Source organism: Desmodus rotundus, chromosome 10, assembly GCF_022682495.2.
Source record: "Desmodus rotundus isolate HL8 chromosome 10, HLdesRot8A.1, whole genome shotgun sequence".
In the NCBI taxonomy this organism is placed as follows: Eukaryota; Metazoa; Chordata; class Mammalia; order Chiroptera; family Phyllostomidae; genus Desmodus; species Desmodus rotundus.
In genome coordinates, this window is record NC_071396.1 from 22,818,213 (window position 1) to 22,843,765 (window position 25,553).

Genomic DNA, 25,553 nt, shown 5'->3' on the forward strand with positions numbered 1-25,553 from the left:
CCCCAGGCTGGGACCTCCCCACCAGCTTGGGGTTGCTTGTTTTCAATATAATAAACATCCTTTTATGAAACTGCATTGAGTTGGGATTTCGGCCACACGTGACGGAAGGTGCTCCAGTCGACAGCTCCCTGCAGTTCGGCAGCAGTGTGGACAGTTAAGTCCTGGAAGCTCTGGGATGAGCCTGCATCTCCAGTCCAGCCCCTCACATCCCAGCCGCCCGCATCTCCGGTCCAGCCCCTCACATCCCAGCCGCCCGCATCTCCGGTCCAGCCCCTCACATCCCAGCCGTCTGCATCTCCGGTCCAGCCTCTCACATCTCCAGTCCAGCCTCTCACATCCCAACCGTTGGCTGGTGGCCCTCCCACCCCCGTCCCCGAGGGTCGCACATCCCCTGAAGAAGGGCAGGGCCTTTCTGAGACTAAGCTTTACTCTCAGACCTGGACTCAGGGTGTGGACGCAAGTAGGACTCCCCTGCGGGGTGAAGCTCGCGATGTCTCTTCTGCAGCAGCTCCTGCCCCCGCCCCCCGACCAGCCGCAGGCGCCCAAGCAGAAGCTGCCAAGAGTCTTTCTCATCACTTCTTCGGGAGCCTGTGGGCATGACGCCTTTTGGAACCATGACATAAGTTTCCCAGCCCTTTGCAGGCACAGGTGAAACACCAATCAAACACGTACACCGTATTATCACTAAGTGGCTCGGAAAGAGGGAGTATGTCTAGGAAGGTGATTTTCTCCTGGGTCAGTCCATGGGCAGAGACAGCGAGAAGAGCTATTTTATTTTTCTGGCTGAATATATACTTTTTTAACGTAAAATATACTGTGGAATCAAAGAGCTGAGTTGGGTTGTTTTATTCTATAAAAATTTTGCAAATCTCTTCTCTGCTCCAGCCCAGGGCTCAGAGTTCCTTCCCCTCCACCCCCCGGACCAGCCCAATTCATTCCTGAGTATCAGGGGTGCCCTCCTCTGTCTCCCCCCGGCTGAACGCCTGCTCCCCATGTCACCCCCACTCGGAGCCTGCAGGGCACTTTGCCTGCTGGCTTTTTTTGGCGTTTAACATGCTTCCTGCACTCCTCAGTCTCCAGAACTGTCAGGGCAACAGTTTCTCAGCAAATATTTATTCAATGAGTAAACTTTTCCCTGTTGCCAAAGCAAGAAACACAGATTCCTCCAGGCTCTGACAGACAGGGCGCAGTGACACCGAGCTTGTTCTGTGTCTCGGGTGGCAGGAGAGCCGAATTTGTGGTTGTCTCCAATAAAACAGAGAAAGGGGATGCGTAAACACAGCCTCCAGCACGTCGAAAGCACTCTGGTGGGCGGCCCTCCTGGCACCCTGCCCCTCACTCAATCTCAGTCCAAATTACCAAGGAGAGATGGTCAAGGCCGTGTTTCCCTGACACACCTATGCGGCTGCTGAGAGGTAGGTATTTTAACAGGCCGAGCATGAGTGGGGGTAAGGGGTACCTCGGCCAGCAGGAGGGACCTGGGGAGCTCAGGAACTGGTGAACAAGTACCTGGACTTCAACTACTGTAAAATCGGTGCGAGTACTGCCTCCCTTTCCCCACCCGGGTTCGCACTGTAGGCTCTGGGTCTGGGTGCCCGGCATTGACTCCCGGTAGTACCTAGGGGTGGCGGGACCCCGGGCAGGGTAGCCCCTGACCTCGGGCAGGGTAGCCGCTTCGGGAGCAGCTCCGCGGCCGGCTGTAAAATGCAGCCTCAAACATGACCGACCGCGGAGGCTACTGAGAAGATAGTGAGAATGTACGGAAGGGCTTGGCTTTGTGCCTGGCACACTGGAAACCCGCTACAAATGGTAACAGTTATTACTACAAATAAGAATCAGCGAGGAAAGGGCACGCGCGGCGGTAGAAGGTGAATGCATCTTTAGAGCGTGGCAGGAAGTGGCGACTGCGCGGCGCCACCTGAAGCAGTCAGTCAGTCATCGGCGCCCGCAAACACCTGCCACCTCCCTCTGCCCAAGAACCACCGCAGCTGCCGCCAGGGAGCATTATCTATAAAGTATCTTCTCTTTATTTAAGTTAAACAATTTTCGAGGATGGTTTCCATCTATAAAATGGACAAAGTACAAGCTCTGTACAGCAGTTCTTTTAAAAAATCAACTGGAAAAAAAATTACCAAACTATATTTTGAATTTGCAAAACATACTCACAGATACCATCATGTCAGCGCTTACGGGACATAAGAAAGACCAACACAGGGAGGACGACGGGCGTCGCCGTGCGTGGCTCAGGGGCTCTCGGGAACGGGTCTGCGTTTGTAAAAATGGAGCGGGAGGGTGGGGCGGGCCGATGACTACAAAATAATGCAACCACAGTAAGTCACTTTGGCACACTGTGTCATGTAAACATAGCTCACCTCGAGGGAGCCCTCCCCGCCCACCTCTGCTCATGGCCCCCACGCTGTCCAGGGCCACGGCCCCTGCCAGCTCAGGGACAGGAAGGACCAGTCCCGATGGAACAAGGTTGGCTGGACTGCGGGGCTGGGTGGGGGGGGTGTGGGCGAAGGACCGTCGGGGACCGGATTACAATTTGGTTCCCGCCAGTGGGTTTCTCTAACAGCAGTAATGGCTCACGGGGACAGGCCCGACGATGGAGGCCAGGTGCCCGGCCGAGGGTTCTGGCAGCGCCTGGTTCCTGCCCCGCCTGGATTCAACAGCCTCGCACAGGTACCTAAGCCTCTGCCCAGGAGCCGACTCACCGTCCAGCTCAGCTTCTGAGGACGTCACAGTGTGAGTTCATCCAGCCCTGGCTGCCCCAGCCACTGGCAGGCATCTGGTTGCTTGGCCGGGGGCACAACAGGCGAGGGCAAAGGACAGTGCCACTCAGCCACACTTCTGTCCCCACCCCCACCGCCATAAAGCAAACACAGGTAGTGGAAGAAAGAGCAACAGTGTTCCCTTTCCTCCAAGAAGTGCACGGGACAGGGCGGCATTGGCAGTGTCAACCGGCAGGGTCTGCGGGACCACTTCTCACTCTGTGACCTCCCGGTGCCTCCAAAGGGGCCTGAAGATGTGCTTCGCACACAGGCCCCACCGCGAGGGAGCTCGTGGGCTGCCCAGCGTGACCGGCCCCTTGGAGACCGGGCATGCTCAGGAGGGCTGGGCAAAGGGGGCCGCATGAAGAAGGGCAGTGGCCAGAATGACCAAGGAGCCCTGCTGTAGGGGCCGGTCACTGCATGTGGGGGCACCTCAAAGGCGAGGAGGGCTCTGCGGGAACATCCCTGGGCATGCAGGCGGACACCCAGGCACCTCCTCCTGTTGTTACTTTCAGTTTGTAACCGTCTGTGGCTCACGCTGACTTCTGCTTCCTAAGTCACAGGCTGCTGTTCCAGGCCCGAGGCCCCGGTGTACGCGGGCTGGCAGTGCTGGCTCCCACCCTTCCCGGTGCTCGGCCCAGAGTTCCGGCGGTGTCCTGGGGTGGGGAGGGGCAGGACAGGCAGGGCCGGTTCTGGGGCCTGGGGCCCTCAACGGTGCGGCTGGTGCAGCAGGACTCACACGATCAGCCTGGTGCCAGCCTGTGACAGCTTCTGACAGTCACTGGGAGCTATGGGACTGGTTTTTTTTTTTTCCCCTTAGAGAAAAGAAATTTAATTTAAAAAGACCTAAAGCATTATGTGTCAAAATAAGCAACCCATCCAGGTTTTCAGCTACCAAGGGCACGGAAAGTGGGTTCCAACACGCAGCAGTGACTGACTCCCATGCTCAAGCCAACCGAGGCGTGCCGTCCAGGAAAGCCCCCCGGGGGCCGGCAGCCTCACTCAGGGCTGGGCCCCCCCAGGGGCAGAGGCCACCTCTCCGCACGGCCGCGCGCTGCTTCGTGGAGAATTTACAAGATGAGGACGACCTACGGAGACCACAGGGGATGGACGGCACGCTCTTTCTTCGTGTGTATGCATATGTAGTGTCCCACCTCGGAGAAGTTCACACTCAAACACAGCGAGGACGCCGCGTGGAGGGGCCTGCGGCTGGGAGCTGGGGAGCGGGGAAGGAAGACAGAAACCTGCAGGACGACGGCTGGTGGTGTGGGCACCACGCACCACCGACCGCCACGGGCCGGCAATGGAGATGCGCAGAGTTCTCCTCGCTGCGGAGGAGCAGCCGTGCCCCTTCTCCCTCCGGGTCCCCTGACCGCACGCCTCTGTGGTCGCTGGGGACGCCCCTCAGTCTGAGCGAGGCCTGGCAGGAAGCTGGGGAGGGAGGGCGGCCTCTGGAGAGGGGGCCTGGCTGCGTCCTGTGACTGGAGGGGAGCAGTTCCTCTCCTGCCCCTTCCGAGTCCGCCCAGCCCCCAAGCCTTGCGGGAGTGCTCCGACCTGCAGACCTTGATGGAATACTGAGGTATATAGTTTCGCAGAGAGTTTGAGAAACACGATCGACAAGGTGAGCATCCATCCGACGCAGCCCGCCGGGGCAGGGGACGGCCGCGGCCGTGGCGCCGCTACTGCTGCAGGTTGAGCGAGAACTTCCACTGCTGGGACAGCGCGGGGCCGCACACCTCCACGCTCAGGCCGCCCGCCTTGGCTGCGCGGCTGTCCAGGCACAGGTTGCTGCCCACGTGCCGCAGCTTGGAGTTGCCCTCGATCTGCTCCCATTTCTGCAAAAGACAGAGGGTCTCAGCACGCGAGCACAAGTGAGGGGCACACACGGCCCGTTCTCACAGGCACGCGGCTGAGTCAAGAACTGACACACGTTCTCTTTTGGTTTCTGGTCACGGAGGCTGGGGGTTGGCAGGGGCCCTGAGACGAAGCAGCCACAGGCCCTGCCCAGGGCCCAGGAAAGAAACCCCTGCCATGTCGGTTTGCAACCGGAAAGCTCTTCTCCGCCGGGGCCCGTTCTCTCGCCCCACCCTGTCCTGCTCCGGGTGTGCCCTCGTCCAAGGCCATGCTCTCCTGGAGGGAATTTGCATCCATTCACCGGAAGGCTTGGTCTGACACTTTTCCCCAAGAAGGGAGTCACAGGAGGCTGGGCCAGCTCACAGGGGCGCCAGTCTAGCCCCTGGCTGTTGGAAGGCTGCCCTGCCCTGCCCAGGGGCCTGGCCCGGGCACCATGCTCAGGTGAACTGGAGGCAGTGTGTCGGGTGGAATAACAGGGAGCGAGGCTATGGCCAGAACGTCCAATTGGACCTATTTCCGTGTTGTGTGTCTTCTCGGGTGGGTGGGAGACACGGGTCTCAGCCACCTTCCAGTCCCCCAGTGCTCTGCATGGTGGGGACCAAACGGTATTTGTTGCGTTCTGAAGGTCCCACTTGTAAAACCCAGGATACGATGTCTCCTTCTGATGTGTGTACACCCCCACAACCCCCCCTCCTACCACCAAACCAACTCAGCCAACCAACCGACCGATCTCAACGACCCATCGACCCATCCATCAACCAGCTAAACTCAACCCGCCAATCAACCTGCCAAGTCAGAAAGCAGAGCCCACAGCCCAGCCTAAAGGGAACCTGGGGCGCCTCACCCTGCTGTTTATCCCCACGTAAAAATCTCTAATGCTTCTTCTTAAAAAAGAAAAGTAACACACTTTTTTCTCCCCAAAGCTCTTCCTTCATTAACGTGGTCTGTGATTCTCATTAATTTTTTACGCCGTGTGCACTGAGGCCTCTTTCTGTATTTTTGCAAATCCTTTCGATACCGTGGGAGTCAATTTTCTTCCTCGCGCCTTCCTTTCCCCTCTGACTCCTCAAGTGCACACTAACACGAACATACACACGTGCCTGGAAACCAAATGTTCCAACTGGCAAGACAGTGCCGCTCTAGGATGAAAGGGGCTGGGAGCCTCTTCTCAAAGGGCAAGTGGAGGAGGCAGGCAAGGAGGCAGAGCGAGGCACAGAGGAGCCGAGCACCTGGGACCGGACCCCCCACACGAGGGTTGCGGGCGTGTGGATGCTCTCCGAAGGACCCTGGTGTGTCTTTGCACAGCCGGCTAGCCAGGAGCTCCTGCCACAGTGAGATTCGGGCGGCCCGACGAACGTGGGGGAGGCTGTCTCGGCCTGCCGGTCGCTGCCCCCCACCCTGGCTCCCTCCTGCCGCCCATCATTGCTGGTGTTGTTTTTCTCCATGGCCACAGGCCGTGTGCACACAGCTGCGGACAACCTTGTCTCTGCGAGGGGCCGGGAACCAACCTGACAAAGAACGCGGGATGAACGGAGTCTGGCGCCTTCTCTGGAGGGGTCTGTCTGTCAAGTGTCACAGCATCTGCTACACTGAGGGCCTTGAAGAGCAGCTGCCTGCCGCCATCCCCGCCTTGCCCCCTGGGCGGCAGCCTCGAGGGCCGTCGTGGGGGAGGCGCACTCCTGAGACAGGGAGCCTCCATGGAAACCCTGTAGGAGCCTCACTTCTAATAGGAACACCCCTCCCTCGGGGGCTAAGTCTCAGGGTGAACGGTTTACCAGGTCCTCGCACACGCCACACGCCCAGAAAAGCCAGCTGTGTGCAGGCCTCTTAGGGGTGTCAGTGAGGGTTTCCGTGAAGCGACACCCGTTAGCCCTTGAAATGAAACAAGCCCTCGCTAAAGGTAACTCCTCTGCAGGTGAAGCACCATCTGTCCTTTCAAAAGGTCTGGAGACCACACGGAGTCATTGCTGTCCCTCCTCCACGTCCCCACGGACCTGCGGCCCAATGCACCCCGCATGCCTGGGGCGACGCTGCCCGAGCCTGAGCAGGGCTGTCCCACCTGCAGAACTCCAGGGGGCCTGGGTCCAAGGGACAGTGGCCTCCCTCGTTTAACACCCCAGGGTATTACACGGTCAGAAACTCTATCCTCGGCACAAGGGAGTATCATGGGGACCGCTGACAGTGAGGAGAGCCCTGCAGGGCAGGCCCCCTGCCACGCCAGGCTGGGGATCCGCAGAGTGGGGGAGGAGGGGCACCAGGGACCGGTCTGGGGATGAACAGGGCAAGACGGCCCTTTGCAGCACCTCTCTGACACCTGGGGTCTCCGTGAGGGACCCGGTCTGGGCCTCAGTCTTCCCAGGGCACACGGAACAGGAGGCACCGACTCCGGGGCTCTGCTTCCCCTTTTGGAAACCGTGTAGGGCCAGATGCCCAGGCAGGCTCCTGGCTGCAGCGGGCTCTCTGTTTCCCTGCGCCTACCTGTCTCCAGAGGGGTCGCATGATGACCCGGCGCCCTGCATGTGGGCATGTAGGAAGGTCCTCCAGGTGTCTCACTGTCTCTGACACTGGCCACTGACCACGGCTCGGGAAACAGTCTGCCTCTGGCTTCCCACCCAGGGGATGGCCAGAGGGACCAGTGTAGGAGGTAGAAATACATTCTGAACGGTCTGGAAAAGGAGTGTGTGTGTATACCCGCAGACACATCCGAGTTTGGGTTTGCGTCAGCGTCTCCCTGTGGACTTGAATCACTTAGAATTTTTGTAAATTAAAATACCATACTTCATGAACAAACAAAAACGTGCAATTTCTCTCTAAAACCCAGTGGCACGGGGGAGGAGAACGAGATGGTAGCTGGACGAGAGAGATGCCACCGGCCTCTGGTTCAGACTGAGGGCGCCTCTCTGGTCTGGCTTTCTGCGCCGGGTCCACCAGCTCACAGAAGCACTGCCCCCCCCCCACCGGTGACATGACCCCAGAGGGAAGCACCGCCCCCCACCAGTGACGGGATTAGCGACCTTGCCTACTTTTCTAGTTCTTATTTGTTGGTCAGTGCTCCACGAACTTCTCATGAATGAAGTCACGAACTTTTGTTTTCTAAACAAAGCTCTAAATCACAACAGGTGCTGTTCAGGCAGATGCCTTCCCAGGCTGGCGCACGGGCTGGGTTCTGCACCGGGTGTGAGGGGCCGGTCGCAGCTGCCACCTGCTCAGCCTCGCTTCCAGCTCTACAGGAAAGTGGGGCCACAGGCCACTGCTTTGTGCCTGTCCCTCCCGCTCCTGAGCCTGAGGTCCCCATACGTGGACGTCTGAGGGAGCAGAGGCCGTGGGGACCCGGCCACAACACTCGGCACTCAGACACACACACACGCCAGCCACTGGCACCCTGTCTCCCCGTGTTCACTGGCATCACCAGATCAAAACTTTCGGGGTGCCCATGTGCGTGCGAGTGACTGCTCAGGGCGGCTGCTGAAAAGAGGCTTCAGAAAAGGGACGGCCAGCACCACTGGTCTTGCAGCCAGGCCCCACCACCCAGCCCTGCGCCGGTCCTTACTATCCGTTGTGGGAGCGGCACACCATCACACAACATGGCCCCTGCCTTTTTGGTGTAGTCAGAGGGTGAAGCCCACATGCAAACAGACCGAGAGGAAAAAGGTGTGAGCCAGGGCAGATGACCTCGTGGGAGAGGCGGACGGCAGGGGCAGAGGAGAGAAAGCAAACTGCAGAGCAGGTGCTGGAGGGAGTTGCATGCGCCTTCCAGCGCTCACCGCCCACACCTGCCAAAGCGTCCTGATCCCACATTTGCCCGGGGAACGGGGTTTACTGAGGGCCTCCCACAGCCAGGGGCTGTGCACCGTGTTGGGGTTCTGGTGGGGGGACGGAGGTCAGGCAGAGTAAGGCAGCTGGACGTCAATCACATTAAGTGCACGACGCGGCCGATCGGAGGGGCCCAGGGGGCCGAGAACCGTACCTGTCTGCTGTCGTTTTCTCGGCAGCCCTGCAGCTTTATGAGCGAGCCCGGCGCCCGGTCCACCACGGTCAGGCACAAGTCCATGTGCTTCACCGACTTCTCCTTGGTCAGGGCCCACTCCTGGAACACAAGACGGGCGAGGTCAGGGGCGCGGGCCAGGCAGGGCTGAGGACTGAGGGAAGTGAGGTGGGAGCTGGAAAGGGAGGCGGGGAGCTGGGACTCGGTCCCCAGAGCCAGCTCAGTGGCCCTGTGCCCGGGGGCACATCTGCACCTGGGGGGTTGCGGGGGGGCCCCACAGTTGGGCATCAGGGGCTCTGAGAACCTGAGCAGGATGAACCGTATCAACCATTCGGGCCCTGAATGCAAATCCGAGCGCCTGCCCCTTTTCCTGTCTTTGATGGTGAGCTGTAACAGTGCGGCTGGAGCCAGTGACCGCAAGTACACAGTTCAAGGCCAACTTTCCACCCACGTCAGTCCGGAAAGATTCTGCCCCCGGGCACGTGTGGCTTGCAAACAGCACTTGTGAGTGTGGATCGCAGTGTGTAAATACTCTAGCTGACGCATAGCATGGGTGAGCAGAACACAGTGTGCCACCTCGCAGCTGTGCACCGTGGGCCTGCTGATGCTCATGACATCTGTGAGCCCTGGGAATGGGCACGTGTGTCCACACGACGCCACACAGCTCGTGGCAGGTGCCTGCGGCGTGCCAAGCCCTTGACACAGAGCCCCACGAGAGGCTACTATTACTAAGGCCATTTCGCAGACGAGAAAACTGGGCTGGAGGGCGGAAGTAATGGCCCGGGATTTTCAAAACTACACACCTACACCCAACATGCTCACGTGAGCCCCGTGAGGGCTGGGACAGAGGGGCGAAGGCGGGTGAGTGTGGCCGCGGGTGAGTGTGGCCGCAGGCCGGGGCAGGTTGGGGGCCTGCCCTGCGCAGGGCAGCCTGTGGGACAGGAGGGTGAGGCTTCTGTCCTTCACCCTAGGGCTCGGCCTTTTCAAAGCGCCCCTCGACTTCAGTGTCTCACCGTTTGTAAAAGAGATTCTAAGCATACACTGTGAGGAATTCTAGGGAAAGTTCATTCCCCATCAGACACATTTGGGAAACACTGAATTTAGGCCCCGTTTCTCTCCCGCAAATTCGCAAATAGCCCATCAAAGGGTCCGAAAGTCGGAGAGGAGAGGGGCCCGCTTGGCCTGTTTTCCTCAGTGTCATCCCATCCCCGCCCGTTCCCATCGGGGCTCCTGGGCTGCGCTCTGCAGAGCGTTCTCTGGGAAGGCCATATGCAGCCCCCGAAGAGTCAGTCTGACCCCTCCTCGCGCCCCCCATGGGGCTGTTGTCCTGCAGGGGGCGCTGCAGAGGCCGCAGCAGGCACTGTAGGACAGCGCTCGGGGCCAAGAGGTTGCTGGCCTTGCATTCTGAGACAGTCACCAGCCTGACCCAGAGCCACCCTACCCACGGGCTAGAGCAGGAGGGTGGCGGACGACTCTATGGAAGGTTCTAGATTGTCCTGTGAGGCAGGGGTTGAAAGACGCTTGAAGGTTTGCTGGTAGCCAAGGCTCACGTCTGACGGTTTCCACAACCTTCTTGCCACTGTGCGCTTCTGTGAAAGCAGACCTGAGGCGGCTTCCAGAAAGACCAGCTCAGCTCTGCGACGGCCGAGCTGGCTGCCACTTTGCTCTTCTGTTGCAAGTCTACGGTCTGAACTGGTAAAGCACGGCCATTAACCTCCCCGTTTTCTGAGCTCTGCTGAGGCCGCACCATAAACCACAGGGCAGCCTCACTCTCCCGGGGCAGGGGCCCTACTTCCAGGAGGAAATGTTATTTGCCTGCTCGTGTGACGTCCGTGTGGCACGTGACTCACAGAAGAGTCCCCTTCCATCAGCTCGGACGGGACTCACTCATGAAGGCTGACGAGTTGGAACCCCAAGCAGCAAGCACGAGCGCTGGGGTCCCGTCTCCTCAGAACTGCGCCCCCTGTACGATGCCACCAGCCCCACGTGGCTGCTCACGTTAATTAAAGTTCAGTCAGGTAAGAACCGGACACCCTCAGTGGCACCAGCCACCCTGGAGTGCTCAGGACACAGGCTGGTGGCTACCGTACTGGAAGATCTAGAACATTCCCACCATTGCACACAGCTCTGCCAGACGGCGCGAGGCTAGAAAGCAGCTCTCCGGGCTGCAGGTTGGTCCTGGGAGGAGGTGTGCCCAGGCGTGGGGTGGGAGTACACCAGGTCCTGCTCCCTGCCACCCGCTGACCTGTCCTCCCGCTAGACAAGCCCTGCTGCCCAGCTGCTCACTTAGACCCACCCCCACCCCTCGGGAGCTCCCCCACCAGAGGACCAGAGCCACAGCAATGTGCCCTCCTCCTGCGGACAGGCTACGCAGGCCGCTGTCCAGCAGCCACTGGCTTTTGTCATGAGCCGTGGGCTGAGAGGTGCAACCCATGCCCCACGGCTGCGCTGGTGGGGACAAGCCTGGGCCGGAGCCCAGGCTGGGCTGAAACAGGGTGCCGGGGACACTGAGCGGGGTCGGCAGGAAACCCTTCCGTCAGCATCCATGATCAGCACACGAGCGCCGCACACACGATCCCGTGCAGTGCTCCACAGGTGAGACATGTCGCTTTCCAGGACAGCTGCTGCGCGGCGAAGGAGTGACCCCTGGCTTTCATGGGCCCTTCCCACTGCGCATGTGGCAGAGGAAACCCGGAGGCTAAATCGGGGAGGTGAGCCTGCCCTGGAGTGGCGATTGATTTGGGTCGGCACGCCTCTGCTCTGTCGCCCCAGCAGGCATCAGCTGAACTTCTGAACCGCCACCAGGCGGCCAGGCCCTCGACGCTGCCTTCCAGCTCAGGTGAGGTCAGCGTCTGGGGAATTAGGTCCATCTGTCCCCTGTGTTCCCGGAGCTTCGCGTTTCTGAGGGTGACATTTTCCAGTGTTTTCACTGTGGTCATGGACGGAAACGGAGAATATCGACCTGACCCTGTCCTCACACTGAGGCCCAGGCAGCGGACAGGAACACGCTCCGTGTGGAAGGAACAGCGCCTGCACCAGAACACGAGTGACGACCACAGCACGTGGTCCTGCAGTGCCACTGTCACGTGAGAGGCCACAGAGGCCACGCGGGCCACCTGGTGTCCCAGCAGGAAGTGAAACCACATTTCACATCAGGGCCCCAGATGAAGGGCTGACAAGGACACAGCGATGTTCCCAGCAGGACGGCACCTCCCCCCACCTTCTCGGTGACCCACAGACCCTGTTCCCTCCATTCCTCCCTCCTCTACTCTGCCCCCCGCCGTCACAGGTCCTTCTTCTGGGCCTGATCTAACATTTGCAGGGCCTGGGGCCAGAATGTAGACGGGGACCCACAGATGGAACTGCGCCCAGAGGCTGGCTGTGTGCTCGCCTGAACCCCACGGCCTGTCCCCCGTCTCCAGAAAGCATCCTTGGTGCCAGAGAACGTCCTCCAAGGGCAGAGTTGAGACCCTGGAGCCTGAAAATGGCACGCGCATGCTGGGCAGACCCTGGGTGCCGGTCCGGAGCTGGTGGGGACCGCCCTCCCGCCTCATGCCTCCCTGCTCTAACTGAGGACATGCAGGCCATTCCAGGCAACCTCTAAAGTGACACCACCAAGTGCAGAACGGAAGCAAAGTACTCGGGGGCGGCAGCCGCCCAGACACTCCTCAGGAGGGTGTGGAGCAGCCGACGTTACACGGAAGTGGGCACCCTCATGCACGAGTCATTCAAGTGTTTAAAGAAGGTTCTGGGGTCAGTAAACCCGGGTTACACTGAGCTAAGCTGCCCCTCTTATTTTATTTTTTTTTAAGACTGTGAGGCCTTTGAGAGCTGGGCGTGTTTCCGAGGAGGTGAGAGTGCAGAGTACCGCCCAAACTTCACTGTATGCAGGGCCCACTGCTGTCTTACGGGGGCGCTGTCCTCTGGACCCCACGGGCCTCGGGAGGCCCAGCAAGCCCTCATGCCTCTCCCTTTCTCCCTGACAGAAGGCTTTTATGCCTCTAGGAGAAAGTGTGTGTGTGTGTGTGTGTGTCAAACCGAAGCCCATAATTGTTAATATTTTATATCCTAAGCTATTATTATCTAATATGCAGGACTGACTTGAGCAGCGGCCACGGTGCCCAGGGTGGCGTGCCCACTAAGTGGGGACACGGGCAGGTGTTCACAGGCACAGACCTGGGGGTGGGAAAGACCACCAGCCCTGCGGCCAGGCCCTGACAGTAGGTGACAGCGGGTGCTGATGCCAGCGCTCTCCCAGCCCGAGGCTAACGTCAGGCCCCGGGCATCGGTCCAAATCTGGGACATCCCATCGGATCCCGAGGCTGGCTGCAGCCAGATGTGACCAGCAGGGGCCAGGAGCTTCCTCACAGACATCTCCGGTGACAGGAGAAAGGGGCAGCTAGGGCTCACCACCATGGGACCCCCTCCGTTCTCTCCGGGCCTCCCGGCGTTCGAGTTCGCCGCCTGCACCTACCTGGTTCCCCCCGGCATTGTGACATTCGTAAACTCCAACGACACCGTCGGCAAAATGTCCCAAAGTATCCAGGCAGTTGGTTCCCTGCTGCAAAGCCCCAAAAGCGATATCCTGATGGTCAGGAACCCTGGAAAGCAACGTGAGTTGTCAGCTTTGGTCCGCGGGCCTGCCAGCTCCGGGCGCCCACCCCCCGTGCCGGTGGCGTCGTCCGGGAGGCAGGAACCCGGAGAGGAAGCAGGGACCCGGCCCACGGCCCACCCACCGCGCAGGCAGACTGCGTCCAAATATCTAACCCTCACCAAAGGTTTTACGTCGGAGGATTGTTTCCACTCCGCATCAGGGTAACCCTTTTGGAAGGAAAAAGCTCCTATGCTCTCGAAGCGTCTGTTGCAAGTCATTTAGAAAAGCCATGGACCCTGGTCGGATCCTGCTGCCTCCGTGCACTCGGTTCCCTCCTCTGCGCGCTACTGACCCTGAGGCCTGCTGCGGTTTTCCCTAAAACACTGCACTCTCAAGCCTGCAGCCCACTGGGTGCTCTTCCGTAAGGGACAGGGTTTGTCAATGACGTGACGCCAGTGTTAAGTGGGTGTCTCCCTGCCCTGCACGCACGGGGCGGGGGCAGGCGCAGACTCGCCCGCTCGCTCGTGTGACAACGAACGCTCCAGGGCTGGTCTGAAGTGGCGCAGGGCCCAGCGTCACCCCAGATCACAAGTGAACGCAGAGAGAAACTGCATTTAAGGTCCCTCTGTCTGCTGTGGCCACCCACCCAGCCACAGGTGACTGTGGCAGCAAGGTGGGCCCCGTGGCACTGCTGTGCCACCCCTCACTGGCCAGGGCACAGACAGAGACTGGGCTTCCCACTGTGACCAGCACCCTTCTCAGTCCCCAGCAAGGCTGTCGGTCCTTGAAGGCAGAGGCACAGTTCCACCGAGCGACGTCCCCGAGGCAGGCGCATTACCTAGCTCTCGAGCAGAGCTCTGTGATAGGCTCTGAGGGAGCTGTCAGCGTGAAGGGTAATAACAGTGAGTCGCTGTGAGGTGCTCTGGGAATATTCGAATAAGGCATGTGCCCCGCGAAGCCCACACCTGTCTGGCAGTCTCTTTAAGAAGATGACGTTCAGATAGAGCTTGAAACCCCCAGACCTACGGGCCCTCTGAGGAGGGTGTCGCTGCTGCCCTGGGACACGGGGCTCGGCTGGGACATGGGGTGGTGGGGGAGGTGCCCCGGCGAGCAGAGACTAAGTGGGAAGAGAGGAGCAAGGAGGGCGAGGCCGCAGGAGCCGGAACAGGGAGGCCGGCAGGGAGGGGCACAGGGCAGACGGCCGGGGGTCTGGGGGCCGCTCCTCGGGCCACTTACTGAGCCGGTCAGACAGTCATCTGGGTCACTGAGCCCATCCTCTTACCAGTGGGGAACAAGCTCAGTGGGGTGACGACTTGGAACTGTTTCAGGTCTAAGAAGAACGGGGGTGTCACGTGGCAGAGAGGGGAGCAGGAGGCACAGTTCAGGGAGTGTGTTCTCAACCTGCTTGGGGACCGCTGCGGGGCAGGGACACAGGGTTCTCACAGGAGCCCCAGCTCTGGCCTCTGACTGAGCACACACCTCACTTTACCTCGAGAGGCCTCGCCGCCTCTCTGACATCTGTCGCTTCCGAGCCCCGAAAGTTAACACCCCCAGCCCCTCAGCACTTACCTCAACTCTGGGTAGACGTTCTCAAGGTACCATTTGAATGGCTTGCAGCTGAGTTTCTTCCTAAGCTCCAGGCGGCTCTGAATACTGAGAAAAGAGAAACAAGATTCTTTCATGGATTTTAAGGCCGTTAGGACTGTTCTCATCAACCTCGGAAATCTGCCCACGAGGACAGGGCTGGGGCCAGTCGGAGAACCTTGACTGTCCACCCCGCGTCCCCGTGACCCACCTCGAGCAGGGTGCCCCCTCTGACACCTGGCGGCTGTTCTCACCTCTGGCCACAGAACGGTTCTTGGGGTTCAGGCTGGCCACGGCTCCACTCCACGTCCCTCCCCCAGGATCCCGAGCGAAGCAGCACGAGAGGGCACAGATGACACTTACTTGCCATAAGGGACGTTTCTGGCCGAAGGCACTGCTGCGTAGTAGAAATTTTTGTACTCATCCATCCAGACCTCTGCTGCCCGGCGGGTGTTACTAGAAACAAAGCAAGTCTCCTTGAGCTGCGATCCGCTTTCTGGCCGTCGGCATCACTCCGCACCCGTCTGCTTGGGAGTCACTTAGGAAGGTAGGTCCTTCCCGGGGGAGGCCGGCACCTCTGGCAGCGATGCAGAGAGCAGGCTGCCCCTGCTCAGCACCCCGGCTGTGACGGCAGGGAGCCGGCGCTCAGCGGGTGCTCACTGGGCAGAGAGAACTTGCCTTGTCTTTCATGGAACACAGATTAGCAAAGAGCGAAAGTCAAGGTTAGGGTTCCAGCACAGGCAGGGATTTCAGAAAAGGGGCTGGGGCTGCAGCATAAGGAAGGAGAAGGGGGTTATTCAGCAACGACGCATATTAGGCACCCACAGAAAGCCGGCTCCAGGGAGCGCAGCCCAAATCCCGGCCCCCCCGCGCCCTTTGCCATTGTGCCTTTCCCACGCTAGGTAGCTCTGGGGACAGTTAAGAATAGGTAAGAGTTTTCACGAAAATGGCTTTCTTTTCTGCAGACTGAGGGGAGGGTCCTGTTTGCACAAGGAACAGTGACAGGAAGGGCACAGTCGCTTTGTGCCCCACATCTGGGGCCCCTCCTGCCCTCTGCAGGAGGGGCTCACACAGAACAGGCTTTCTAGAAGGCAAGGAAACCACGTGCTTCAGTCTCACAGCCATGGAGAAAACCATCACGTGGGGTCAAGCCGCCCCTGGACAAGCTGTTCGTGAAGGTCTGACGTGGACCACAGGCCACCACGAGCTCAGGCCTCAGCATCGCTTCCTGCCCGCACTTTCCGGGAAGCGTGTGTGAAGGGGCGTGAACACAGCGAATCCCTGCTCCTATGTGCTGGACACGGGTCCACGGTAGGCCCGCTCCTTGGGCTGAGGGCCGGCCATCCCAAAGACCCACACAGAAGGCATTCCATCCTTCCCAAATGGACACGCGGGGAGGCCATCCACAGCTTTTAAGATAATTCCTTTCCTCCACCGGAAAGGTCTGTTTTAAATGGTGAGCCAGCTACAATTACTGAAGTCATTTCCCCTGACATATGTCCTTTAATCAAAGTGACGTAGGAGCCTTTTTCCTGCCCGGGAAGTGGGAGCTGGACTGGTGTCTAGGATGCCATGTGGGAGGCAGGCAAGACGGTGGGAGGCAGGCAAGACGGTGGGAACGCACCCACCCTCTGACCCTTAGAAGTTCACCTCAAGGGAATATCAGCTGCAGCTGAGAAGGAGAACGGACGCCGCCTGAAAACAGGCCGCCTCAGCATCGTTTCTGGCGGCCAAACAACCGGACACGACCTGCCCGCCAACAGGAAGGTGGTCAAGTAAGTGGACGAGCGTGGCCATTCAAAGTGCTGGTGTACAGTTTAAATGCTGCCATGAAATGTGTCCCTGACTTCTTGTTGGGTGTAAATACAATGATCACAGAACAGCACATAGCAGGTGTGTGTGTGGACAGAGAGAGGGAGGCCGAGGGGCGGATTCATCAAATTGTAAGGGTGCTACCTTTGGTAATGAGATCGATGATTTTTTACTTTCTGAAAAAAATAGATACAACGAGTTGTTAAGTATTCTTGCTGAGATTTGGGGGTCTTGCTGAGCGGCCCATGCCTGAGCCTCTGCCCAGCTCCACGCCTTCAGTCCTCTGGGGCTTGTGCTCCCCGCAGCAAAGTGGGAGATTCGAGGCCTCCCAGGCCCCTTCAGCCCCTAGTGGTTCTGGCTTCCCCCTGGCCCTGGGCAGCTCCAGTCAACACAGACACACGCAGGCGCACACGCCCCCCCCCCCCACCACGGTCTCTTCAGAGCCCCGTACGAGGCCGACTGGACAGGAAGCTGCAGGAGAAAGGAACCCCCCAACTGCTCACTCTCAACAGGTCTAAGGGACGTGGCCGCCACGGCCAAGGGTCTGCTGGTGTGTCAGCCATCACCTTATTCTTCCCGCAGCAACAGGGGCCACAGGGCACACACGGGGGCGGCCAAGTGGGGAGGACGTGGGCTGCCCGCTCTGTCCCTTCGCTCGCCGCTCACCCACTACCAAGCTGGTAGGGACCGCCCTCCATGCGCCCCGTCAGAGTCTGCGGAGGGCTCTCATTTGAAGAGCCCTACGGAATCCACACATTCTCAACGCCACATGTTCTGCTTCTGTGCCACACACGCACACTGTGGGCCCGTACCTGACTGACAGAAGCTTTAAAACGCTCTCTGAGACAAGCGAGCCCTGCTCCCCGTGCCCCCAGCGCACTCCCACCCGACTCGAGCGCTGCCCTTCAGCAGGGGCACCAGACCTGCTCCTGGGCGACCGGAAGCCTGGCTGCCACCCTTCACCCCCCGCCCCCATCTCCCGTTCCTGCCACCTGTTTGTGCCCCACAATCCTGGCCGGGGTCCAGGCCACCTCATCTCTTGCCTGGATACGGCGACAGCTCTGCAGAGTCACCTGCCTCTGACCCCACAGAGGAGGGAGGGACACGCCCACCTCCTGGTGTCACGTCCTTGCCACCCTCCTGCAAGCCAGAGAGGGCCCTCTCTAAAGCTGAAACCAGAAGGCAGGCGCCGCCTGAAACCCCCACTGGCTGCCCCCCACCTCCCCCACATCAGAAATCCCCTCCCCAGTTTCCCACCACCTGCAGGGGCAGACCTGGGCTGGTCCACGTCTCCTGCCCGTCTCCTGTCCCCTGCTCCACACCCTCGGGCCTGACTGCAGGGCCACAGGCTCTCTCCACAGCACTGCCTGGGTGTCCGAAACAATGTTACTGGCCTTGTATGCGCTGGGCTGACGGGTCCCGCCTCCTTGAGGCTGGGCCAACCAGCGTCTACACTGTTGTATCTTCAGCAGCTCTGGAATTCCCTAGGGGAAGGTGTGGTTCCCACAGACTAATAATTGCTACTTTTCCTTCAGAAAGCTCTTACGTTGGCTAAAATAGCCGCATTAGCTATCATAATCATATCTATATGTCATGAAGTCCTTCTGGCTTGAATTTACTATGGCTTCACTGTAACACTGTTCATATGCTGAGCCTTGAATAGTAACCTGTAATAAAACAGCGTAAGATCTCTTTCTTAAAAATGCTTCCTCACCGCATTTCTGGGTGTCCCACTCGTGGGCTTTTACACAGGCGTGGGTCTCTCTGACCAGCCCCACGGGCACCAGGACAGAACAATCCGTCCCCCCAAGTGCCTCGTGCTGCCCCTCTGTCGTCGGGCGCTCCCGGCACCCCGGGCCATCTCCACGTGACTGCCGTGTCTTGCAGAGACACGACCTTCCAAGACGGGCACCTTTATCTCGCTCGGTGTGATGCCCGTATGACGCACCCAGGGCACGTGCATGGGTGGCTGTTCCCCGTCCCTGCCGAGTGGCACACCACGGAAGGACCTATTTCCACGTGGTCCCAGGTCGGCTCCTGTCTGGGTGGCGGTCAGCAGTGCGCTCGTGCCTGCTTAGCCTCTCAGCCACTTACCGGGCAAAGACGGTGCCGCTGCCCCCGGGGAAAGTGTAGGGATGCTGCTTCCGGAACACGTGCCCCACACGGCTGCAGGGGATGATCTCCAGGCTGCCGCCGCACTGCCACACGCGGAAGGAGATCTCTGAGGTGGGGAAAGGGACAGGGTGACTGGCAGAGCCTGGGTGCTCTGCACGGCAGCCGGCTCAAGCAGGGCACAGATACCCAGCTGCCAGCCCCCAGCCCGCCACAGGAGCCCTCGCCGCTGAAGGAGTGGCGAGCAGGGAGCACGCCTCTCCCCAGAACACGGTCTGGAGTGCCCCGCAGTGGAGACGGCTCCCACGGCCCGGATCTCCAGGCCCCCGTGGCCCAGGCAGAAAAGCACGTGCAGGCGGGCATCCTGACTGGCTGGACTGCAGTAAGAATGCCAGTGCACATGCATATCAAATCATCAGCACGTACACCTTAAATGGCCATGATTTTAAATGGCCGGCCACGCCTCAATGAAGCTGGAGAGAAAAAGAGGGTGGGAGGAGCTCGCACTTCGGTTCTCTCGGAGGGCGTCTCCGCCTCAGCTGTGTTTGCACGGACACTACTACCCACTGTGCAGACGGACGCAGTTGCATCACTGAGCGGAAGAGTCTGCGTCTCCCGTCAGCAGCCCTCCTGTACTCCAGCGTCCTGCCCGCTCGGGACAACACGTTCCAATGCCCAGCCAGAGACTCTTCCAGGAACAAAGGCGACACTGTTCACACTGATGCAGGGGCTGATCACTCCGGTGAACGGTCACTCTAAGTCTTCAAAAACGTCCTCCAGTTGGCACCCTGTATACCACAAACTCTCGCCTAACTGTCTCTTCAAAGCTCCCACTGGTCATTTCCGCCCCTCCTGGTAGGCAGGCAAAGAGCGTGGCTTCACAGGAATTGGAAACTGCCTGGTGGCGGAAGCTTGTACGTACCCAGGTTCTCGCCTCCCCACACGTCCATCATCATGTCGTACTTCCCCAGCTCCTCGAAGTAGGACTTATCCATGACGAACAGCCCTCCAGCAATCATGGGCGTTCTGAAGAGGCAGAGAGGGTAGAACAGAAGGTGGGGAGGTCAAAGGTCAAGGTTAGCTCACCAGCACTGTCACGCCAAGATCATGCATGCCTACACTCTGACATTAAAAAAAAACAACCGCACGGTGTCGTTCTCTGCTCAGAGCGCTAGGTGCCCCTTTGCTTCACCATCCACTACCATCTTCGAATGCCTCACCCATCTGCCCTGCGAGACACCCCACAGTGCGAGGGGCTGGACTGAGGCCTGGAGAGATACTGCTGGGGCTGCCCGTACTTGCTGCCTAGGGACCCCAGGCAAGGTCTTGGCCCTTCTGCACCCAGTTTTCTTAGAGGACCCCAAAAGCAGCACCATAGAGCAGCCAGCACACTGAGGACGCGCTCAATGACATCAGCTGTCTGAGCACGGTCCCTGTCAAGGAGTAGGTGCCTCCCGTCTGAGGGACCCGCATTGGCCTCACTTCCCTGTCAGCTTGGGAAGGGCTAACAGAATGTTTCCAGAGTCCCTACTCCATCCCAGCAGAGATGCTGCAGGAACTAATTCAGGGCCAAAGTGCTGGAAATGGTGCACAGCACGCTGGTGTACAAGGGCACACTGGTGCACAGAACGCTGGTGTGCAACATGCTGGTGTACAAGGGCACACTGGTGCACAACACTGGTGTACAAGGGCACACTGGTGCACAGAATGCTGGTGTGCAACATGCTGGTGTACAAGGGCACACTGGTGCACAGAACGCTGGTGTGCAACATGCTGGTGTACAAGGGCACACTGGTGCACAACTGCAGGGGAACTGGGCAGAGAAGGGCAGGGCTAGCAGGAGGGTCTCAGGGTCACCACCCACTCCGAGGTGTATCCTGACGCCCAATGTGGACCCCAGGCCTGATCTGGGAACCAAAAAGCCAGAAAGTCACCTCCTTTGTGGGCGAACAGGGGAGCGCATCATGAAGGGCAGCTGCAGAGGGGCCTCCCACCAGGCCCAGCCCCCTTCCCGGGCCCCTGGGGTCAGCTCGGAGAGCCGCCCTGTGTGGGAGATGCTGTGTGTCAGAACACGGAGAACTGAGAATGGGCAGGGCTGCCTTCTGTACAAGCGTCATCTGCAGACAGCAACCTGCAGATGCCCCCTGGAGTTGACACGGGGGATATGGAGCTGAGGGCACAGAGGGGGAGGAGCTCGGTCAGGTCCGCAGGGCAGGGCCAGAGCCTGGGGTCTCCTCTGCGACCCGGCACTTACTTTATGGGGGCGACGGGGTTCCCCTGCCGGGCCCTCCTCTGCTCCGGTGTCATGTAATCCCACTTGAACACCAAGTTCCAGTCGAAACCTGCCGAGCACAGGAGAGAGAGATGGGCGCTGCCACGGTGGCCATTTGCTCCCAGCGCCTGCCGACCCTCGCAGCTTAGAAATACTGGACATTTGGGTAAGGCTCACTGAGACTAGAACAATGCAGAAATCACAACAAAACACACAAAGACGCGGCAGGGAGGGGGTGACCGGGGAGGAGAGCAGCGAGGAGGGCGCACTGCGATTTCCCTTCCCCAAAAAGCCTACACAGAACAGGCCACCAAGTAAGGCCTGTCTCCAAGTAAGCGCCTGAGAACAAACAGGAAGTGAGAAGAGGAGGGGGTGCACGGGGACACCCTGGCACACCCAGGGGCTGCGAGGGAGCAGAGGAGAGTGGGGTAGACAGTCTGCCATGGCCACCAACACTGCCCCAGGGCCGGGGACGATGACGGTTCCCTGGGCCTGCAAACTTACTTCTTCAACATGTTTCTTTAAAAGAAATCATGTTTTCCCACTCCAGCCAACACACGATACTGCATTAGCTAGCTGCAGGTGTGCAACGGTGATTAACGGTGTATAGTGTCTTCAATATCTGTCGATTGTGAATGAACCCCATCAAGGCGGCAGTGATGTGGGCTGAGGTTGGGGGGGGCAGAACTTGAAAAGGAGCCATGAGAAGTAGCCACACAAGCAGGCAAGCTCCGATTTCTGGTCGGTCTGGCACCTGCCCTGACTCACTGTGGGCACTCGCAGGCTGCGCACAGGCGGTGCGCCTGGGCCCAGCGCCTGGACGTGGTTGCTGGCATTTGCAGGCCCTGGGCCCCCAGCTGCCAGCTCTCAACCACACCCAGAGGGACCGCTCATGAGCCGCTGCTCCGCACCAGTGTGCCCCACCTGCGGCCACTCTCCAGGGGCAGGAGGAGAGCAGGTCTGGGCCCACCTGCGGCCACTGCCCGGACAGGAAGCACTGGCTCATCGACCACATTTCTGAGGGTCTGACCACCACACCTAGGTGCCCCAGGACGCCCCATCCTTTGGCTCTGTGCCTCTTAAGCTCTCTGCCACTGGGCTTATGGTTGCAGGCCTTGTGCGATGATGCCTGAGTTCACACTTCTCGCCCCCGTACTCGGAATGCAGGGTTTGTCTGCCCCGGCAGCCCAAGCTTGGAGGCTCCTGGGCCAACCCAGCATACTTTATGGCTCAACCAGAGGCAAGGAACCAAAAAGGTCCCCAGCTGTCACTGCAGAGTGGGGCAAGGGGCGTGGGGAGGAAGCTGATACTGTCCCCTGCGGACTTCCTGGAGACTCTGCTGCCCCCCCAGGCAGACAGCCTGCCTCAGACACACCCGCACAGCAGGCAGCCTGGCTGCGTTACCCAGAGAGTGCAAAGGCTTCCAGGCCGGCCGCGTGACATTACCTGCAGCGGGTGAACGTTTATCATAACTTTATTACTTTGGTTCAAAGAGATACGCTGTATCAGATTTTAAGAATCTCCTAAAAGTGTCATCCTTGATTCCCATCCCCCTTCCCTCGGACCCAGCAGGAGGCCTGCACCCCATTGCAGGGCATCCGGCTGCCCCCGCGCCTGCTCCGACACAGGCAGTGCTGAGGGGGAGTGAGCCCCACAAATCCAGCCCTGGCAAAGGACTGGGGGTCAGACGTCCTACACACGGAGGCGTCTAGGACAGCTGGGCCTGTCACCTTTGCAGCCCCAAACCCTCTCACCAGTCACGAAGAACCTCTCCTGCATGTCGTTTCTCAACCGAAGGGCTGTCCTTCCAGAGGGAATGGCCTCTTGCTGGTGTGTGGACAGGAGGGGGGTGCTTGGCTGCACCCCTGACCTCACTCGGCCACACAGAGCCCTCCCCTCCCCTGGGTGGCAGCACGATCATCACCCCACTTCTCGAATGGGTACTGAGAGCACAGACGACATGGTCCGAGAGGGGCAGGGGCACTGAACTCCCACTCACGATCCCAGCACTCTGTTCTCTGAGGTTGCGCCCAGGTTATAGTTTCACGGCTTGCTTTTCTGATGGTAGGCTGTCGGTGTGTCTGTCTGCAACAGTCCACCTTCGAGCATGCTTGAAGGGTGAGCAGGTGGGAAAAGAAGCCCCTAGTACTACGTAAGGACACTCTTGTCCCGCCTGGCGGCTGGACAAGAGCACCCAACCTCGGGTGTGGAGGATCCGTGGTGAATACCCCCCCATACACATGGGAGGCTATGGCAGCTCTTTCAGCGGCTTGGAGTGGCCCGCGCTGACCCCGGCTCCCGGCCGAGTTCAGAGGGGCGGGGTGCCGGCCAGAGGGTTTCCGAGCACGGAGCCCTTATGACTGGGCTGTGGCAGAGTCCTGGGGAGCACAGCACCCGCCGAGACTTGCACATTCCTGGGGACACGGGGACAATGGGGCAGAGCCAGACGTCACATGGCCAGGTTTGGGGAGGGGCTGGGTGGCTCCTGCATGTTTGTCAGCATCACGAGACTGGCGTCTCTCTAGGTGGGGTCCAGGGGCCACTAAAGGAGCCACAGACCCTGTGACGTCAAAACTACATTTCCGTTTATACCGAGACCTTGGGTGCCTCTTCCCAGCTCCTCCTTTCAAAAGTGCGTGATGGGATTTTCTGGAAGCTGCGTGACATGTGACGTCAGTGCTCAGAGGACAACAGGACTTGGACTTGCTTCAGCGTATCTTGTCAGGGTCTCGGCTTTGCTTTCTAACACAGCAAATGTCGACACTGGCGCGCACGTGACCAGAAGTTCTCTGAGGCCTTTGATACTTTTAAGGAAGGTGAGGAGAGTATGAGATAGTCATTTGGGGGCTCCATGGGGGAAGGGTTTGAGGGCACACTCAGGGTGCTGGAGGAGCTGCAGGAGGGCGGAGGCTCTAGCCCCCAAAAGCTGCTCACACCTGAGCCCGTGGCACATCACACGGCGCCCGCCAGCTCTGTGGGGGTCCTCATGCCCTACGCCTGGGGTGGGTGTGGGGGAGCAGCTGAATCCTCTCTGATAAAAAGTAGCCCCAGAACTGTACTGAGCCATGCGAGTCACTACAGTGACAGAAATTCGAAGAGCTACAAGAAGAACAGGAAACCCAAGAAGCCCTTGGAAGAAGCAAGGCAATTTCTTGCTCTTTACGGGACTGTGCTTGCTGAGCACAGGTGTCGAAGGGTGGGTGCCGCAGTGCTAAAGCCGCCGTCCCCGTCACCCGTGACACCGAGGGGGCTGTGTTCAGACGCTGCACAAACAGGAAGAGCAAGGCGGGGGGACCGGGAGCGGCACCTACCGCCTTTCAAGTCAGCGGACGCCCCCACGTACTGGAAGTTGTCCATGTTGATGACATCGATGATGGGCGACACCACCCGAGTCCTGTCCTGCAGGAGGAGGAAGGAAAAGGCAAGAGTGGCCATCAAATCGAACAGAGAACCCAGCCCCTAATGGGCGGCATCAGTAAGGCAGGTACTGTGACAGCCGGGGTCCCTCCACCCAACGCCCACAGAGACCCAGCCCTCCCAGCCGGGTGCCATCAGGTGGGCGGGTCCCCTTCTGCGCTGAGGGACAGAGGGAGCCAGGACGTGGAGGGAATGGCTCCCTGAGATGGATGCTGGGGGTGCGGGGCAGTCCAAGCATCTGTATACTTGGTTGGAGGCCTGGATGACACCAGTGTGTCCCTGGGGTCCTTTTCTGTTTTCCCAAACGTCTAAACTTCAGCCCCAGTTGTGCTTTCATTCTGAGCTCAGTTGCACTTGACCATGGGTGATCTGTGAGCGGCAGTAAACCTCAGGAACGGGCTGAGGGCTGAGATGCCCGCACAGCAAAGTTCGGGGTCCGTTTCTATGAGCACAGGAGTGGTGTGTGATGGGCAGGGCCCCAAGCCAACTACAGCACAAGGTAACTCGAAGTGACCAGAGGATTCTAGATTCCAAGCCTCTCCTGCCTGTGATTCCACCAAACAAAACAACGTCCCCCCAACACTGAGGCCTGCCTTTGTGCTGCCCTGCCATTGTTCTGGTAAAGAGACTTGCGAGCATGAGGTCTTTTAACTCTGCTGCCTCGCTGAGTTGGGACGGCTGGCACTGGCGCGAGACACGGCCCCGTGCCAGTGGGCAACAAAGGGTCAGTGCTTTCCTGCCTGAGCTGGTTAAAGGACCCGTGTTAGCCGGGAGACAGACTCCAGGACACAAATTAGTAAGAGAATCAGCGGCGTCAGAACACAGTACATCAGAGAAACACGCTAAGAGAATATTATAAAGCTCCCATGCCACCCAGGTGCAAGTTTAGAGGGAAAATCCAACGACCCGGGCGGGGCACGGAGAGCAGAGAAGAATGAAACCTTCAACCCCTGGCTCAGTCCGGGCTGGGGTGCGGGAGTTCAAGAACGTGACTTGCTCTGCCTCTAGGTCCACTCACTTCTTCCTGTGTCCTTGGATAGGACCGGCCCTAGCGAGAATGAATATCCCCCACTCTTCTCATCCTCTCTTTGGGGGGGGCCCTGAAACAGTTCTGACAGTGCCTTTGCACGCGCTAGTATCCTGGGGGCAGCC

At 59.4% G+C, this 25,553-nt stretch overlaps 1 protein-coding gene across 2 annotated transcripts in view; it reads right to left on the reverse strand.

Moving 5' to 3' along the window:
- Positions 1-1,999: 1,999 nt before the first annotated feature.
- Positions 2,000-25,553, reverse strand: part of GALNT2 (polypeptide N-acetylgalactosaminyltransferase 2) — a 157,923-nt gene continuing 134,369 nt past the window's right edge. For both annotated transcript variants that reach the window (XM_053913357.1, XM_024561632.4), the window contains exons 8-16: positions 24,296-24,383; positions 20,967-21,054; positions 19,635-19,738; positions 18,695-18,821; positions 15,152-15,244; positions 14,774-14,857; positions 13,085-13,211; positions 8,593-8,712; positions 2,000-4,606 (exon numbers count right to left, since the gene is read on the reverse strand). In XM_053913357.1, the coding sequence (XP_053769332.1) occupies positions 4,451-4,606; positions 8,593-8,712; positions 13,085-13,211; positions 14,774-14,857; positions 15,152-15,244; positions 18,695-18,821; positions 19,635-19,738; positions 20,967-21,054; positions 24,296-24,383 (987 nt within the window). In that variant the 3' untranslated portion in view covers positions 2,000-4,450. The remainder of the gene's footprint in view (positions 4,607-8,592; positions 8,713-13,084; positions 13,212-14,773; positions 14,858-15,151; positions 15,245-18,694; positions 18,822-19,634; positions 19,739-20,966; positions 21,055-24,295; positions 24,384-25,553) is intronic.